Source organism: Monodelphis domestica, chromosome 1 (assembly GCF_027887165.1).
Source record: "Monodelphis domestica isolate mMonDom1 chromosome 1, mMonDom1.pri, whole genome shotgun sequence".
Classification (NCBI taxonomy): domain Eukaryota; kingdom Metazoa; phylum Chordata; class Mammalia; order Didelphimorphia; family Didelphidae; genus Monodelphis; species Monodelphis domestica.
This window is the reverse complement of record NC_077227.1, coordinates 479,046,906-479,067,037: the sequence shown is the minus strand read 5'-3', so window position 1 is coordinate 479,067,037 and position 20,132 is coordinate 479,046,906. Positions and strand designations below refer to the sequence as shown.

Sequence of the window (20,132 nt, the reverse complement as noted above, 5' to 3'; positions counted from 1 at the left end):
TAGGCGGACTTAACCCCAAATGCCTAGCCATTACTACTTTCCTGGCTTGGAACAAATATATAATATCAAATTAAAAGACAAATGGTATGAATTTAAAAAAAAAAAACCCAGGGAGGAAAGTATTCTGCAGCATGGTCATCAATAATGTCAAAGGTTACAGTTAAGTCAAAAAGGATGAATACTTAAACAAAGACATTAGATTTGACAGTTAATTGTGACTTTAAAACTAAACAGTTTATATTTGATCCTAGGGGAAATGGGGAGCCACTGGAGTGGGAATGTGATTCAATCATTTTTTTGCTTAAGGAAAAAAAGTGTGATAGAAACATTAAAAAGATCAAAGGGACTTAAAGGAAGGAAATCAATTAAAGAAATGGGGGTGGGGGGAGAAAAAACAGTTATTAATTAAATTATAAATTATCTCATTTTATTCTTATAATAAGCCTAAGAGGTGTCCCTGTTATCATCCCCACATTATAGCTAAGAAAATTGAAACAAAGAGAGGTTAAGCGACTTGCCCAGTTTCATGGTATCTGAAGCAGAATTTGAATTCAGATCTTCCTGGCTCCAGTCCAGCACTGTACCATGTTGCTAACTATTACAATAAATGATCCAGACAAGGAGATAAAGGCCTAGATTGAGCTGAAGATTGTATGAAGGATGAAGATTGAGAGATGTTGTGGAGATAAAAACAAGAACAGGCAAAGCCTGGATAATTGGGGTAAGGGAAAATGAGGAACTGAATATACTACTACCAAGGTTATGAACTTGGGAAGGTAAGAATAGTGATACCTTTGATAGTTTGTGGAGATAGTTTATAGGAAAAGATAATAAATGCCAGTTTTGATATTTTGAGTTTAAAATGTATTCAGGGTATACTATATGAACTGTCCAGTAAGAGATTGATGATGGGATATGGAAGATCATTGGAAAAAGGGGATTAGCATGGCAATGATAATTACACTCACCCAAAGAAGCTGATATGGTCATCAAGACAGAGTGTTAAAAACAGAAGAGATGAATACACAAGACAAAGCATTAGGGATGATTCACAAGTAGGCAGGGGGCATGATATAGATGACTGTGGATTCAGACAGAGAAAACAAAATATAAAAATTCATATTGTAGAGGAAATTCAGAAAAAACTGGGCAAGAGTGACAAACAGGATTACAAACATGAGGACTGAGAAAGACCATCAGAATTAACAATTAAGAGATCACTGGTCTTCAGAGAATGGAGGAAAAGAAAAGGAGAGAAAATAAAAATTATAGAAAGTAATTTTAGATACTCAGAAGCATAATGCTTTGTAAATTTTAACATTTAAATTCTGCTTTATGACAATGTTTCCCAAATGAGGTGTTCACAGAAATGTCAAGAAGGAAATAAAAAAGTAACAGCTATGTGGTTCAGTGGATAGAGAGCTAGACCTAGATATGGGAAGTTCTGGGTGCAAATTTGGCCATCCTACTTATGTGACCCCTGGATAAGTCACTTAACCCCCATTGCCTAGGCGTTACTAGTCTTTTGCCTTGAAGTCAATACTTAGTATGGATTCTAAAACAAAAGGTATGGGTTTAAAAATAATTTTTCCCCAAAAAGGGAATAAAAATAAGCTCTTCCAGTAACACTCATCCAATCACCATTTATTAAACAACTCACTCATTCTGAGCATTCAGAAGTGCACTTTACTGACCACCTAAATATAACTAGGAGCCTAAACTTCATCTCAACCTTAACAGCCAATTTAATGGCACTAACTTTAGAAAGCCTCCCCTACCTTCACCATCATTATCTGAGAAGCTAAAATTACTTTCAGTTATCCCCTCAACAAAGTTTTTCCTCTACCAATAATGAAGTCATTAGTTTCTTAAGCATACTGGGGATCCAGAGGAATAATATAAATGCAGATCTCTTTGGTCATGGAGCAGAGAAAAAAAAATTCTGAATATTATTTCATCTGGTCAAATAACTGGAACACCTGGGTAACCTTGTCACTTCTCTCTAATGAGAGTCTATTCTAGTAGCATAGCATATTAGCTATTGGGCAATCTTCGAACCCAAACAGATGGCAGTTGGTGATGCCACAGCTGGGACATCTAGTAGCTTTGACTTATCTATATAGCTACAACTAACCTGTAACACTGAAAGTTCTTCAATCTTCTCCCTAAGTCATACATGAATTGGAAGAACCCTTTCAAGACAATAAGGCATATGATTGAGTTCACCTACTTAACTGACTCTGCCCTCTTTAAACATAAAAGATTCCATTGCTGCTTTTGTTGCATGACTACATTCATGGCTAAAGTACCCACTCTTAAAATATAAGATTTTCAAACTCTACAAAGATTTAAAAAAAAAAGGCATTGGGTGTCCCCCTAAGAACACTGTTCTAAGCAAAATGACATATTTATCAGAATAGCATAGTAAGCCTAATATTTAAAACTTAGTCCAAAACCTATAAATTTAATTAATATTGTACATCTAAGACTGATATTTGAGAAGAGGCAGTTAGGCACACTCCTGTTGGAACCAGAAAAAACAGTAAGCCTGCATCATCTCCTATCCTGTATAAGGGTAAATGACTGATCTGAGCTTTGTTAGTAAAGACCATTCCTTAAAGGCTGGGCATTTTATTGGTCCCTTTATCCATGTCAAGATTATTAATACCAGAATGTCAAAAATCAGGGGGTCTCCATCATTGTAAAAAATGAGATATTAAGACCATAAACCATAAGTTATTTTGCTAGGTTTACAGAGAAAGTCAGAGGCAAAATTAGATTATGTACACAACAGGTATATTTATCTGATAACAATATTTGGAGAGGAAATTTTTCATCTCATCTTTTTCACCTCAAAATTTTTAAGGAACAATGCTTAATAATCTTTTATTTGACAATGAGACAACCCTAATAACTTTGATTTTTATTACTTATGAAATGGCATTATCCCTTTGGTTGATGAATAAGAAATTAAGCTATAATAATGTCATACAAAATGAAAATGTTTAAATAACTTACATTTTTAAAAAGCTAATTAAAACTCTGATAAAAATAACATTTCCCTATAGTAAACCACAAATAACTTTCATTTTAAAAGCCAAATGAGGTAGATACTACAAGTATTATGTCTATGTTAAAAATAATTAAACTAAGATTCACCAAAAGGAAAATGACTTCCTGATGGTCAGAAAATCAGTGGCAGAAGTAGGACTTAAATCTAGCTTCCCATTTCCACTTTAGTATTCTACTATATATACCATGGTGAGTATCCATATACCATTGCTATTTTTGTTGTTCAATCATCTCAGTCATGCCTGACACTTCCTACATTAGATTACTAGCCACATTCCAAATGTAACACTGAGAAGTTCATAAAATTAAATGGAAAATCAATTTGGGAACTTCACCAGTTAATTCTAGGAAACTATTTCAAGTGATTCAAGGCTCTATATTAGGGGGAAAGAGAGTGGGAATTAAGCTAGAATAGGTGAAGAACAGTTTAGATTAATAGAAACATGTCCTAATTGAAAATTCTCCCCAAAAGAATGACAAATGAATTTTGAATACTAAAATCTTAATAGTACCTTTAACATATTAGAACTTACTTTTCTGAATCCAAAGCAATCAAAGCACTTTCCAAGGTTTCTTTTACTGGTCCTTGTGAAAGTCCTGTAGTAGGCTTAACAAAAACTGACGACCCAGACAATTCGAAGCCTGATTCAGGAACTTGAGGAGTTGAACTCTCTGGCTTTTCCTCCTCAGACAAATGTGTTCCAACTCCACTTGTTGAAAAAAGAAAAAAAATATATTTGAAACATTAAGTAGAGAGATAAGAGAGAGTGAGAGAGAATGAGTGAGAGAAACAGAGAGAAAGAGAAAGAGAAAGAGAAAGAGAAAGAGAAAGAGAAAGAGAAAGAGAAAGAGAAAGAGAGAGAGAGAGAGAGAGAGAGAGAAAGAGAAAGAGAAAGAGAAAGAGAAAGAGAAAGAGAAAGAGAAAGAGAAAGAGAAAGAGAAAGAGAAAGAGAAAGAGAAAGAGAAAGAGGAAGGAAGGAAGGAAGGAAGGAAGGAAGGAAGGAAGGAAGGAAGGAAGGGAGGGAGGGAGGGAGGGAGGGAGGGAGGGAGGGAGGGAGGGAGGGAGGGAGGGAGGGAGGGAGGGAGGAAGGAAGGAAGGAAGGAAGGAAGGAAGGAAGGAAGGAAGGAAGGAAGGAAGGAAGGAAGGAAGGAAGGAAGGAAGGAAGGAAGGAAGGAAGGAAGGAAGGGAGGGAGGGAGGGAGGGAGGGAGGGAGGAAGGAAGGAAGGAAGGGAGGAAGGGAGGGAGGGAGGGAGGGAGGGAGGGAGGGAGGGAGGGAGGGAGGGAGGGAGGGAGGGAGGGAGGAAGGAAGGAAGGAAGGAAGGAAAGAAGATTCTAAACCTTTAAAATATTTTCTTCATAATTTTCTCCTACTATATATCTTTCTTTTATGAAAATGATTAACTTTAGCTATCCTGAGAATATATAACCTTTAAAATGTTATAAAATTGCTATAATAAGTCTGCCATAAATTGAAAATTTAAAGGAGGGGACACAAGAGTAAAAGATCTATATATTTCACATCACTTCCTCTCTCCAGTACCTTTGGCAGCAGAGAGGTGGCTGGTGGCAGCGTTCTCAGCCTATTGGCATCTTGGCATGGCTACAGTTATTGTCCAGTTCGGTGGTGAGTTTCTAGCCAAGTTTTTCCTACTTTACATTCCAAACTTTATCCTCTTAGAAGCCTCTAATCTCCTTCAGAGACCTACTGGTGGAGATCTGAACTCCTCCTGGCACAGGCCAGGTGAGAGAAACCTATACCCTCTTCCCTCTTTCTCCTTAAATCCTTCCCTCTATATTAGTTAAAATTAGCATAAATTTCCAAACTGACTTGGGTATTTTCTTTGGGATTTTTTCCCCTGGCAGCCAATTAATTTAGATTTTAAGTCACAACCCTTAAATTATCTCTACAGTCTGGCAACCACGAAGGGAATGCCCATTCTTTAGTTCTCATCTTAGTTACTTAAACTTTTTGTGATTAGTTTAACCTTTATAGTTACTTAACACCTTTTTGTATTAAGATCTTAAAATAGATTTAGCTTAAAGTTCTAGCTTCACTATAAAGTAAGAACTAAGTACCTTCATTGTTCAATGAGGAGATTACAATTTCATCTTCTCCATGAAGTAAGATCTAAATAGGGTGGAGTAATCTAAATTTCACATAGCTCAGATTGAAGCCTCCATAATAAACAATTACAGAATGATGCTTGAAGAAGGATTCACAAGAGAGTTCCAATTACATCAGGATTTCCCTATTATATTTCAGTAGGATATATGAATTTTAGATTAATGTGAGAGCCAAATTAAAACTCAGAAATGTATGGCCCTAAAATAAAAGCAGTCACTGATGATTAAAAATCAAACAAAAAAAGATTAAATTTTTCTGTAAGTAAAACAAAAGATATTCAGAAAACTAGATCTGATTCACACATGATCTCAGAAAATATATAAATTATGAAAAGGGAAGCTTTTTAAATACCTACTAATTATTAAAAGGACCAATGCTATTGAGAAGGCAACAGGGCAAGGAGCACTGGCAGTACATATATTGCATGCTATATAGATACAAGCTTCCAGAGGTAGCATAAGAGAGTACTACTCTTCAAATTTTCAGGAACAGTCAACTTTTTTTTTTTGTTAATTCTAACAAAATGAAGATAATATTAGGTTTTATCTTACCTGCTACCTGTTGTAGTGTCAGCCCTTCCCTCTACAGTGACTGGTTTTTCTTGGACATAAGTAAGCGACACTGTGGAAGTAGTGTCTGCTTTGGCTATGGTGACCTCTTTTGCTTTTGAGGTCTCTTCCCCACAATGAGGGCAATAGCTTGTATTATTGACAAAGGAGGCACAATCCTTATGAAAACGATGAGATATGCTACTTTCAGGTTGACATTCCATAAAATTGCCCTAAAAGTTTTAAATAAAGAAAAACATGAAAACAGTTAACTTTCCAAAAAGTATAGACAGAACAGAAAGGACCCTCAGAAGGCTTTTTCCTTCTACAGCACTGATTTAGTCACAGTTTTAGCCAATTAAGACAAAAGGTTATCATTAGTGATAAGCTTCTGCCTAGAGCTACAGCTATAGAAAGCTCAAAGCAGAAATTACATTCAGAAATAACAATTCAATTAAACTTCAAAGAAAAATATAAAATGGACCTGGGAAGATACTAATATTTAATTATTTGCAGGTTAAAATTGGAATAGTAAGAGATAGCCTCTGTTACAAGAACAGAAACTATGTATCCTTTTATATCCAACCTCCAAAAAGATTATTTTCTTTGAAAGTCAAATCATACTTTTAAGTTAGAGCCTGATAATCAACAATAACATATAAACATAAGGAGTAGATGTCTTTGGATTATTAAAAATATACATTAGAAGATGTAATTTTCTAAGTTAAGGATATATGTTCCATTCTATGCATGAGTAGATCAGTTACTTTTACTCCTTTACACATTGGAAACCAGGGAAAAGTTTAGGTGGATTTCATAGGAAAGGGGAAATAAAAGTTATTTAGAGGATTTGCTTGTTTGGTTTAATTCTACTTGCCCAATAAATGCTTAATGATGGGAGATAGAGAAGTTGGGGAGAAGGAAAGGAAACATGAACGAGTCCATGTCAACCCATTTTCAATAATCAAAAACTGGCAAAAATAAGTTGAGTGATGGGAAATAAGAGTACAGAAGGAGCCAATCCTGTGGATTCATATATTAGGGGCAACATTATTTACCCTAATATAGCTCTAGACATAATCAATGTCATACAGTAGATAAGGCATTGGACCATTAGCATAATAAGGGTGCATCTTACTACAACATTTATTAGCTGTTATGGCCATGTGAAGGCCTTTTGACCTCTCCAGACTTTAATCTCATCTATAAGATGAGGATAAATAATATGCCCAATATGCAGCAAAGATGAAGTAAGAATCAAATGAAATAACATACAATGCAATGCTTTGCAAACCTAAAAGTACAACATAAACATTAGCTACTGATATTACTTTAAATGACCTTATACTGGATATTCCTTCAAATGGCAGATACCTTTCTTGGAACTGAGAATCTGAGTAAGCACAAAATAAAGACATTTAGTAAAACTAAGTAAAAAAGCTGCCATTATGTTTTGGCCAGTGACTGGATGGTTGCACCTTGGGCAAAAAGTAATAAAAACAACAGGTTCTAAAGAGTGTTTTGAGTTTCTGAATACAGTGCAACCTAAAAAAAAAAAATCAAGACAGAATTAAAGGGAGCTATATTCTGATTATCTCTTAATCAGATAAAAGGGGCCAGACAACTAAAAATATTCACATAATATAGTTCTTCTGAAGAATTTGAAACATTTCTAAAATTCTAAAATTTTTATCTTTGGAGCTGAAAGTAATATTAACTAATTTATCCCCTTAGCCCTTATTTAGTAGATAAGGAAAAGCAAAATACAAAAGGGAAATATTCAAGTACTTAGATGGATACAAAATAAAGGTAGCTGCTGTAAGAGTTTATCCCCTCAAATTTAGCGTTGTCAAATTAGAATAGTAGCGGAATGTGGCTAAACATTGCTAAATATTAGCAAAACAGATTATGGTATACAATCATCTGACAAATATTTAATGAGTCTCTATACTATTGAACTTAACACCAGCAGATATAGAAATCAATAAAACCTAGTCCTTGCCCTCTAGAAGTTTAAAACTAGTAGACAAGGATATAACACATAAGTAACTAAAAGATAAGGCAGGCCATGAGTTCCATAAGAGAGAGATAGATGGGTACTTTGGGTTCACCAAAGTCATATCCATTGAAGAGAACATATTTAAGAAAAATCTTGAGAGAATGGAATGGATATTGACTGGAAGGAAGAGTATGAGCAAAAAGTTGCAGAGAAAAGAAAAGGCTGGAAAAAAATTACTAAAACAAGACCACAGAAGGATTTCAAGGCCAAGTCAAGGATTCTGAGCTTAATTCAGTAGGCAATTTGGATGGAAAATGGAAGTTTTAGATCATAGGTTCTTAACCAAGTATCCATGTACTACAAGAAATCTATAGATAAATTTCAGGAGATCCATGAATGGGGATTGGGGAGTGTTACAGCTTTATTTTCATTAACTTCTAAATGAACTTTAGTATTTCCTTCAATTATTTAAAAACATAATTCTGAATAGGATCCATAGGCTTTAAAAGAATGCCAAAGGGGACCATGATAAAAAAAAAAGCAAAAAACCTCCTTTATAGATCACTGGAATAATGATCACAAGTGCTAGAAATTTAAATTAAGAAAAATGGAAGATAAGAGGGATTAAAGGCATTATATTTTTATTTACAATTATATTTATGTGTCACATCCTCTCATTAGATGATAACTCTCATAAGGATCTGGGAATATAAACAAATGAATAAAGCAGTGCTCTGGATATTATACGTGTTTAATAAATGCTTGCTAAATCAAAATGAATTAAGAAGAGAGGAAGCTATAAATGAGAAGTAATGAGGGCCTAAGGTAGGGCAAAAATAGAAATGGAATGGAGAGGGTAAAATGAAACAAATAACTAGAAGTGGGAGCAAGGGGCAAGGAAGAATCAAAGAATACAAAAATGGTGGTACTACTGACAGTAATAGGAAAGTCAGAAACAAGGAAGATTTGATGTGATAAATAAGATGATTGGTGGAGATATCTAGCACACATAAAAATGTGGGACTAGAAAGAAGTCGTGAAAGGGAAGGGTTAATGAAATAATCAAATTGCTATCAAACTCATCTTCTAGTTGTAACCAATGAAATGAACAGTTCCTTGCAAAGAGTACAGAGAGAGAACAAGAAGCCAAATCAGGGAGGAAAAAGCAGATGTTCTGAGGCAGAGCAGACTAGGAAGGAATTAGGAGAACCACGAAACTAAAGTCAAAGAAGTGAACTTAAAATAAATGACACCAAGTTTCAAAGTGAGGATCAGGGACCCCTAGGAATAACCTGGGATTCACAAGACCAAAACTATTTTCATAAAGATACTTTATTTTCTAAAATGGTAAACAGCTAAAGATATAATCCATATAATCAAAACTTTTGGGGGGAATCCTCAATTTTTAAGAGTATAAAAGGGTCCCAAGGTCAAAAAGTTCAAAAACAACTAATATAAAGAAATCAAAGATGACTAAGAAAATGTCTCTGATTATATTCATCAGGAAGGTCACTGCTGAACTTTGAGGAAGCAATTTCAATCAGCTAAAGAAAAAAGTGGTTTTGCAAATGGTTAGTGAGTGAGAGCTGAGGAAAGTTGAAGCAGTAAATGATTCTAAGACTCAGGGAAAACAGTAAGCAGAGAAGCTAGGTAGCTTAAAGGGTTTAGTAGCATAGTAAAGTTAGTTTCTTTTTTAGGATAGGGCTAATCCAAGTAAGAACAGAAATCTAGAGAATTCTGGGAAAAGATCCTCAAAAGTGTTAGCAAGTAGAATAAAAGAATTTCAGGAGTTATCAGTTCTGTCAAGAAGAAAAGACACCTTTTATTATGACAAAGGAATGAAAAAAGAGAAAGGTAAAAATATAGAGAAGAATTTTTAGTGAAAACTATACTTGAAATGTATATTGGATGGTCTTGATCTAAAGTAGATGGATTTCTACTGAGTTAGAGGGTAACAGAACAAAAGTAAGATGAGGGACTAAAAAGAAAAGTTGGAATCAAAATGAAAGAAAAGCATACTTTCAAATAAGGGACCTGTGGAAGATGTGAAAGAGCAATTCTAAATAACAAAAAAATCTATAATATGAACATGAATATGAACTGGAGTTAGCCCAGTTTAGTGAGTTAAGGAGGTGAAGAATTATGTCAGAATGTTAAAAAATCATGAACTTTTGGTGAATGTTGAATTTACCAAGGATAATGAAAACTAGGTGATCTAGTAGATAAATTTCTAGGCTTCAAGTAAGGAAGAAAGAAGTTCAAATCCTGCCTTGGATACTTACTGGTGTTGTGACCCTTGGGTAAGTCAATTAACCTCTCTCAGACTCATTTTCCTCATCTACAAAATGTGAATGATAATAAGCAATTACCTCATAAAGCTTTTGTGAGGTTCAAATAATATAACAAATCTAAAAATACTAATTAAATGTTGGTGTTGTTTTTGTTAAAGGAGAACATATGAGCCAAGTGTTAAAGTCAGTTGAGTTAGTTAAGAATGAGTCATTGAATCAGAACACAATGATGACAAGAATAAGAAATGGCTGGTTTAATAGACAGCATGGACTTGAAAATGGAAGGGGTCAATGAGTGATGCTGAGGATGTGATGGTTTACAAGGGGCAACAGTGAGCAATCTAAGAACTGTCCCTACTCCATGAAGAAAAGAGAGTTGTGGAGGGTGGGGAAAGCATTGTGGATTTTAATTAAAGCAAAAAGGTATAAAAATATATATTAAAATATATTAAAGATGTATAGGAATTTCTTCGCCACAAGACAGAACTCCAAATTTTCAAATATCAGTCATCATAATTTGAAGTACTGCCAAATCTGTAACTTACAGAAAATTGAGAAGAGGGTTCTAGTTCACATTTTATTAATTTTTAAAATGGCAATAATCATGAAATTATCTACAATGAAATTCAAGGAATGTAGGCAGAGATCATGAAAGAAGCTTAGGAATTCTGAAGATGTGTTTCCTTTATAAAGGAATATATGTGATTTTTAAAAGAAAATGGTAGATGTAAAATGCTTGAATTGTAATAATATCTGACTATTACAAAATATTTTAAATTTAGAGTAAGAACAAATCAGTTTACCAATTTTAATTGATCCTTATAATAAGCCTTATGGAAAAGGCAACACAGTATGGGGGGAAAAAACTAGCATAGCAATCCTTAACCACTTTTTATGTCACAGACCCCTGGGAGTCTAGAGAAGCATATGGATTTCCACAAAATATTTTAAATACATAGAATTACAAAGGAAACAAATCATATTAAAGTTATCCAAAAAAAATTTATCTTAATTTTTTTTAATTTAGATTTTTTAAAATAAGTTTTTTTAGTTTTTTTTTTTATAAACTTAAAACTTTTGGGTTTGTTTTTTGTTGTGTTTTTTTTTTTAATTTTAAAAATAAGTTACAGATACATGTGAAAAGAGGCCAAAGAACTGCATGCCACACAATACTGGCTTGCTCATTTACTGGCTGTGTGCCCTTTAGTAAATTATTTAACCTCTTTGAGAAACAATTTTCTTATGTATAAGAAGGGAAACTATTCTGACTTTACAGTTATAGTGGGGGTAGAATGAATTAATACATGTAAAACATTTTGTATGGATAAACTGATATTTAAACCTAAACAAAATTATAGGCAGGAAAGAAGTATCTGACAAAGAAAATCCAGAGGAAAATGGATTTTCATATTTCATTAATTAAATATACATATGTTTTATAATTTGGGTCCTCTTCTATTTCAATTCAACTCAACAAAATTTCTTAAGAATCTATTAAAAGAACACAGTGAGATTTCAATGAAACTGTGGAGAAAAAACCCAAAGGAAATCAGCTATGCCTTTGGGTTTCAAAACAAAAATGTATTCATTTAGTTCTGGGTAAAGGCAACACTAAAAAGAAAGCAGATTCACAGTTCACCCATCTCCAGGACAGATCCAAAGAAAAATGGTTGGGGTAAAAAAGAGGAAAGGTATAAATATAAATACAGTAGAGTAATGAGTTATGGTATCTATGTTTAGTAAAAGTATATGTAACTCAGTATTAAGCAATGCAAATAGTAGACAATCAAGGTTACATCTAGGATCAATTTAAGACTTACAGCTGTGCAGAAGTACCCACAACCAGGGCAGCACTGATGTTTCACCATTTTCCCTCTATGGTCCTCACATAGCACCAAGAGCTGGACATTATTTGATGGACGCATCAACTCATATTTAACCACATTGTTTGTGCATCTTCCCAACTGCAATCATAGCAAAAAAAGCAAATCCAATCACAAAAAGATGGAGTCAATCACCCAAAGGGGGAAAAAATGCTTTCACCAGTAAATTTAAGCTCTTGGGAGTTTATAAATAGGTGAGAGGTAAAAGCTTTTGTTTCAGAGTCAAGGATCTTCACAGTAAGAAGTTAATCATTTATTAACCAAAGTGAACTAAAATATTTCATATGTGCTACAAATATTCCAAACAATAAATGTTGTACAAGTAAATTCATTACCTGAAACTCTCTGTGATAAGTCTGAGACTATTCAAATCATTTAACTATCTCGATTTCTTATTCTGCATAAATTCAACAATGTGTCAAAAAAGTAACAAAAGCATAAAAACATGAGGCAGGATGGCAGAAGATCAGACTAATAGGACTATTTGATTCCAGTTTGAGCTTTGGCATTTACTAGTTATGTAGTTATTTTAAGCAAGATAGTTAACCTTCTGGGGATTTATTTTCTTCATCTATAAAACAGGAATATAAAATTTGCTTTACTTCTGTCACAGAACTTTTCTGATGATCAAATAAGATAATACACGGCAAAGGATATTCATTAATTAAAATGAATTATTTAATGTCACTGAGGAATCATATGATAGAAAGTGGAGATAAACTTGTCACATAGCAAGTATAAAGAAAGAATAGCAAGTATGCTTCACTGATTTAATCTGCATTTTAGGGAAGAATTTCCTAATCAATGAGATCATAAGTCTATTTGAGTATGTGATTTAAATACTTTAAAAATGCAAAACTATTATTGTTTTTAATTTAACTATGTTCAAATAACTAAAAAAAAGTGTTTCAGTTGGAAGAATTTCACTACATTCTCCACAGAAATTGCCATTTTAAAGTTAAGTTTAAATAGGACAACCTGTAATTACCCACTTTGAAAAACCAGGCAACTACTGAAAACCTGTTCTAAAACATGATAAATGAATTCTTCTTATAAACATGCTATGCTGGATTATTTTATTTCTTAATTAGTTTCAGATAATCAAATTTCTATCACTGAGTTTTTTCAATTCTTTTATTCCCTAAAACCAAAACCATGGTCAATTCTCAGTAATTCCAACAAATTATAGGGCTCATTAGCACACACCATTAAAGACAGAAGTCTCATGAGAAATTATAACCTCTCTGTGGTGTCTGAATCCCAGAGAAGCATAAATCAATTAGTAATAAAGTCTGGAAGCTAAAAGAGTGCCCAAGAAGATCAGGGTATAGGAGTGGCAAATAACAACCATGTGTGCTGGTCTCTTAGGTGCTCAGTCCTCCAATGTCTACTTCTCTTCTACAAACAAGCAAGAACATTCTTGAGACAGTAACCATCATCTATGTAACTCAAAAATCCAAACATCCACATAAAAGGAAAATAGTCTAGGAGACTAGGAAGAAAAACCATTTTCTCTTCTCTCTACATTTAACTGAATGGGAACAATCAAAGAGCAGCCTTGACTTATCATGGCAAGCTCTATGACTTCTAAAAAAAAAATAGAAAAAGAGTTCCAAGAAACAGAGAAATTACCATTGGTTTCGGGGCCATTTTTCTTTTCTTTTTTTTTAACCTTAGCTCTCTCCCCTTCAACTTTTCCCATTCACAGAAAACTGACTTAGAAATTAAACCAGGATAAAGATGAGACAGTTAACTAATATTGATAAGAAGCTCAGAGATAGAAAGGGCTTCAGTGAAAGTAAATAATGGAATTGGGAATCCTAGAATATTTTGTACAAATCTTCTTGAGAAGCTGGGATAAAGTAAGGTGGCCAAAAGACCTGGTCAGAGGAAAGGAAATGACTACCAAGTCACAAAACTAATCCTTGAAGCTTTAGATTCCCAAAAAATTAAGTAGCATACATTCATTCATTGATCTATGGAATTCTAAGTTCTGGATATTCTAAGAGAGAGAGAACAATGGTCTGCAATCAATATCAAATTTTTGATTTGCTCAGAATTGTGAAAAAATGCATATTCTGATGGAGAAGGAATATGTTAATGATGTAGATAGCTTTGACTTAAGTAAATGAGGGTTAACAAAACTAGGCTGGGCTTCTGGTTATAGGTGCTGCTAGACTAATAGTAGGAAAGAAGATGTTAATTTGTATAATATCCTTTACTTTTACAAAAGTCAGTCAATCAATAAACATTTATTTATGCACCTACTACGTACCAAGAGCTGTGCAAGGTGCTAGAGATACAAAAAAAAGGGCCAAAAGCAAGTCTTTGCTCTTAAGGAGGTCACAATCTAATGGAAAATGGGAATTTTCCATGGAGAATGAAGGAGAAAAGAAATAAATATATTCAAACATGCTACATAAAAGAAAAATAGGAAATAATTAAAAGAAAACACTAATTATAAGAGGCTAGGAAAGGCTTTCTATAGAAGTTAGGATTTTAGTTGGGATTCAGAAGGAAATCAGGAAAAGCGGAAGGCAGAGATCCAGAGGGAGATCATTGTAGGGATGAGGGATAATGAGAGAAAATGACCAGGTCAAAGAGATATGTGTTTTGTTTAAGAAATAGCAAGAAGACCAGTGCCACTTTGATAGAATAGCACATAGTGGAGAGTACGGTGAAAGAAGACTGGTAAGGTATTATAAAAATGTAACTGGAAATCCAAAACTAATTTTATTTAAGTGGCTCTACAGAAAGAGTTGTTCACTATTGGATAAACTTTCTTTTCTTTTCCTTAACAATAGAAAAATTGTGTTTTCTTATACTGATATTAACAGTTTTAACTTCTGCATTTATAGAAAAAAAATGACATCATTTACCTCATTGTCTATACTTTCAGTGGCCATACACTGATTGTTGGCTAATGTGGTAATCTCACGACTTTTTGGAGTTTCCATTCGGCAGCTACAGAGAGGCACTTCCTGAAGGCCGTCGATTTCCACTGCTTCAGGGCCATTGGATAGAACTGTAAAGAAGAAGGAATTAATTAAGAATTATACTTCTCATTTCAGGCTAATAAAAATAATGGCCAAAAAGTTACCATTCTATACTGACATATATCTATATATGATATATGATTTCATTATACATCCTCAAGAGTATACTTCAAGAAAACAAACCTAACCAATTAAATCAATCATTAAAAAACTGAGACAGAAAGGTCAAGAGTTTTATAATCATTCAATGACCTTTATAGATGAATCAGCAATTATTTACTGGCTATTTCTTTTTATTATACCAATAGTATATATGTAGAACAAGTGGGTAGGACTTCCACCAGAAACTCTTATACCTATGAAAAATACATAGATGAGAAAAGAGATTTTTGAGATCTGACTTTGATGCTCATTCTTCTGGAATAACTATGTAAAATGCCCTGCTACCTTGCAATGACCTGTTCTCTACAAAATTCCCAGGTATAATATGAGGTATCATCAACCTAGTCTAAAACAATTAAGAATTCTCCTGATTCACAAGAACTAAGCATAGGGCTTTAACATAAAGATGCAATCAATATATAGTTTTTGTCAAAAAATATTTCGTTCATAGCCCCTAGTACCAAAAGAATCAGTGGCCTCCACCAAAAGAAGACTTTTTCCTCACTGTTATGGAACAACAGAAATAGGAAAATTTTTTCATTTGGTAATGTTGACCTAGTTATAGTTAGTATTTTTCTCCATTAAAAATATGAAATACAATATTGAACAATTACTACACTAATCATATTATGGATTATAGTAATATAAATTATAATATTTTAAATTATCATGGTCTCAACTCTAAGAACAAGACAGTTTCAGGAAGCAAGCCTAAGTATTTAGAGATCCAGACTAAATATATGAAGATTCTCCAAAAAATGCCATGATCAAGTTTCATGTCTTCTCTATTTGGTCTAAAATATGCTCAAAAATAAGAACCAAGGTAAAGAAACATTTCAGACATTCAGTACCTTTTCACAGATCTATTAATATTATGATATATCTCTATTACTTAAATGTAAATTTTTATGTAAAATAAAGTACATAATTTGACATTTGGAAGAAATTTTATTTACCACATAACATAACCCATACTCATAAAACAAACTCTATTTCAACACTCCTGATTTCTTTTACTCTTCTCAACTCAAAAAGCACTAAGAATAGAATATCTCACTATGGTCCAGGTGAATGATGTCAGACATATCTTCGTCAGTAGAGGGGGCCATGCTTCTGTGCATGTGGATCAGTAAATGCATTAAGTGTAATGAATACATGTAGATGGATGGCAGGAGACACCAAACTCCATCTCAATACTACTTATTGCTCAAAATACCTATGATTTATTCAAATTCATTATCCCTACTGTCATGAAATAATAATCAGACTACTTTACTGCTTTCTAGAACTTTGACAGAGGAAGTAAAACCTATCAACCAAATATCTCTAGGACCTTCCATTATAAACCCCTGGTTATCAGGTCTTCATTCCTACTACATTAGTGAAATTGTTCTTTTAGAGGTTACAATAACTTATCACAAAAACAGGCATTGTAAGCAATTAATCAGTGGCAGGCATTGTACTAAATGTTGTGGATAATAATACAAAAAAAAATATAATAGCTGCTATTCTTAAGGAACTATCATTCTAAGGAATAAAATGGCATGTAAATATACAGGAATATAGAACAATTTGATACAAGGTAGCCTTCAATTCTGGTTCCGTTTTTTAGTTTGTTGGCTCCGTTTCTCAGATTAAAGTCATCTGCAAATATGATTAGAATGTCAACTATGTCTTTATTCAGAGCCAAGAAAAAGATCCCTGGTATATTCCACTGGAGACACTCTCTTTTAAAGTTGACAAAGAACTATTAATGATTGTTCCTTTAATCTGGCCATTCAACTTCTGAATAAATCTAAGTCTGTTCTCATCTAGCCCATAACAAAAACTTTACTGAGTAAATTCAAATTCCCTTGATATTCAAGAACCTCTACTACTGGGCACCTTCCCATTTTCCAGGTCTCCTTTTCTATTACACCTTTCTACACGCTGCTTGAACTTAAACTGCTATCTATCACCCAAATAAGCACTCTATTCTCCTGCTTCTGTTCTTTTGCTTATGCTATATTCAATGCCTATAATTACCTTCTTCCTCATCACTTGTTGAATTCTTACACATCTTTAACTCAAACTTCACTTACTCTTGGAAGCCTATCCTGAATCTACTCCCAACTTCCATTGGTAACAACATTTTCAGATTTCATACTACACATGTATCTCATCCTCCTACAAGACTATAAGCTACTTAAGTGTAATGACCATGTCTTAAATAATTAGTGTCTATCCTCCAAGTGCTTTGGCACAGTGCTCCATATAGAGTAGTTACAGTGCTCCATATAGAGTAGTTATGTGACAAATATTTCCTAAATGAAGGAAGCAATGTTACTATTAATAGGAGGCTCACAGAGCCACTATTTACAGAGTCTAAGAATCCTAGATCTTGGTTTAAAAAGGGTCTCAAAGGTCATCTAATCCAAACTTCTTCATTCATAAATATCACTATAAACATTATCACTTCAATTATTATTAAGAGCTAACATTAATATAGTGCTTTTTTAAGAGTTAAAGTACTTTGCAAATATATAATTTTATCCTCAAAACCACCTTGGGAGATAGAAACTATTATCATCCCCATTTCACAGATAAGGAAACTGAAGCAGACAAAGGTTAAATGACTTCCCAGAGTCACAAAGCTATTTAATCTCTGAGGCTAGATTTGAACTCTTCCTGGCTCCAAGTCTAGTGTTCTGTCCACTGTACAACCTCACTATGCTCACAGAGGGTAAATGACTTGTCCAAAGTCACACAGTCAGAGGAAAGCTAGGAACTCTCAGAGAATGATGCTTCCTCTGACCTCTTCCCCTCTATCAAAAAGTTTCAGTCTTTTTGTAGATAAGCAAAGGAACTAGGACATTCTAGCACATATAGATAAAATATTGAGTAGGGTGAAAATTAAGATAAGAGGTCACAGATTATTTGATTTACTGGCATATGCGACTGAATTTTCTAATTCAAAGCTAATCTTTAAAGTTCACTATTATGTCAACAGCTCAGAAATATTTTATTCCCCTTATTAAGATTTTCGTATTGCAATCCATTCCTGAAGAGCAACCACACATCTAACCAATTACCCAAAGAAAGTCCAACAAATAACTATCCCATAAGACCAGCCATCTTATCCTGCTTTCTCAATATAGTCTTCCCACTTAAAAGCTAATTTCAACTCCTAAACTCCAGCTGTCTCTGAAGCGAGGAATACTTGCATGTCCCACTAGACCCTCAAATTGAACATCTTTTATTCTAAAAACATCTGATCTTCTTGATTTCCATATTTCTATTAGTGGTACTATTTTCCCAGTTAAAAGAAACAAAACCTATGCATCAACTTTGACTATTCCTTTGACCTAAATTCAATCAAGTCTCCAGAATTATCCAACCCTAGTAAAAGAAACATTTAACTTTAAGTGATTACTAATTTGGAAATCCTACAAGAATTAATCTCTCTTCTAAATTTGCTTTTGTAATGATAATGGATCATTTGAAGGAAGGATTTTTTTAAACTATTTTTTTCTAACTTACAAAAATCCATGACTAGTATTATTTTCTATCCTTCCTATCACTTCCCCCACCCCCAACACCCCCCAAAAAATTACCACTCTTGCAACAAATATGCAGTCAAATGAAATAAATTCCCACATTCTGACCTTTAAAAGCACAATGATCCTCTCAGCAGATCAAGGGGTACTAACCTAAAAATGGCTTTATTCACATTAATCATATCTATCACAGAGTGTTGTAGAAACCTAATAAATGATCACAAAACTCTTTGTTGTAGCAACATCACAAGAGTGTTGTTTAGGTGGTTTGATGATATCCAATCAAACTGTAGAATGTCACATACATAGAAGATTGTGTCAAAGAAGCATGTACCAAAAAAACCTATATAATGAACGAACCACGATACTATGGCAGAGCACTGTGTGTGATTCCTGCATACATGGGTTGAATACACAGTGTCTCTCATTTCCTCCTTATTCCAACCATGACATCACATCTGGACAGAGAGACCTTGGATCCTCAGAGAGGCTGCTGGACAGACCCCTATAATTTTTCACATGGGTATTAATAGTTAGGCTTTCCTCATTTGAAAACTGAATGTTCACAAGGCTTTGAAAAATGTATCAGTAAGGGAATGGGTCTTATTTTTATGAGTCAGAATCAAATATGTGTATGTATATACATATATAATACATACATGGGAAGATGAATGTGGGGGTTTCAGAAATAGGACAGAGAATTGTAACTTGGTTAGGTTTTTTTAAAAATATCCTGTTAACTATTTCAATATAACTGATTTGCTCTGTAATCCTATGTATTTTGCTTTATGTATTAAAATATATTATATTGAATTATTCATGAGACTGCCAAGGAGGTTCAAGTCACAAAAAAGATAAAGAGTGCCTGCTATAAGGCCTTTTGCTTTCACCTCATTTTGATATAAAACCACTTTAAAATACCAGAGCTTGGGGGTAGCTGGATAGCTCAGTGGACTGAGAGCCAGGCCTAGAGACGGGAGGTGCTAGGTTCAAATCTGGCCCCAGATACTTCCCAGCTGTGTGAGCCTGGGGAAGTCACTTGACCCCCATTGCCTAGACCTTACCACTCTTCTGCCTTGGAGCCAATACACAGTATTGATTCCAAGGTGGAAGGTAAGGGTTTAAAAAAAAAAAACTAGAGCTGGTAGAAACCCCTACACATACTACAATTTCTCATTGTATATCTGAACAAACTCAAGACTAGAGATGATACCATATTTATTTAAAGTTATGCAGTGAATTCTATGCAGTATAAAACTAAAACAACCCCTAAAGTTTACACAACTCTAGCTATTACCTACTTGCTATTAAATCTACCTTTTATTGGACCACTTTATTCTCAAGTCTAAATTAAACCATTATATGATATAGTGATGATTCCTTTCAGTATGAGTTAGGCTAGATGGTCATTGAGGTACCTACCATCTCTCAAATTTAGTGATTTTGTGAGTTGCAAAGGTAGAATAGTAATGATTACTCTGTGGGCCTTGATTCCATTTATTGCATCCAGATTTGTAGA

At 33.9% G+C, this 20,132-nt stretch overlaps 1 protein-coding gene across 19 annotated transcripts in view; it reads right to left on the bottom strand.

The window, feature by feature from the left end:
* EHMT1 (euchromatic histone lysine methyltransferase 1) overlaps positions 1 to 20,132 on the bottom strand; it is a 315,365-nt gene that overhangs the window by 103,813 nt on the left and 191,420 nt on the right. For all 19 annotated transcript variants that reach the window (XM_056823296.1, XM_056823283.1, XM_056823287.1 and 16 more), the window contains 4 exons: positions 14,799 to 14,944; positions 11,857 to 12,000; positions 5,750 to 5,979; positions 3,606 to 3,782 (listed from right to left, as the gene is read on the bottom strand). In XM_056823296.1, the coding sequence (XP_056679274.1) occupies positions 3,606 to 3,782; positions 5,750 to 5,979; positions 11,857 to 12,000; positions 14,799 to 14,944 (697 nt within the window). The remainder of the gene's footprint in view (positions 1 to 3,605; positions 3,783 to 5,749; positions 5,980 to 11,856; positions 12,001 to 14,798; positions 14,945 to 20,132) is intronic.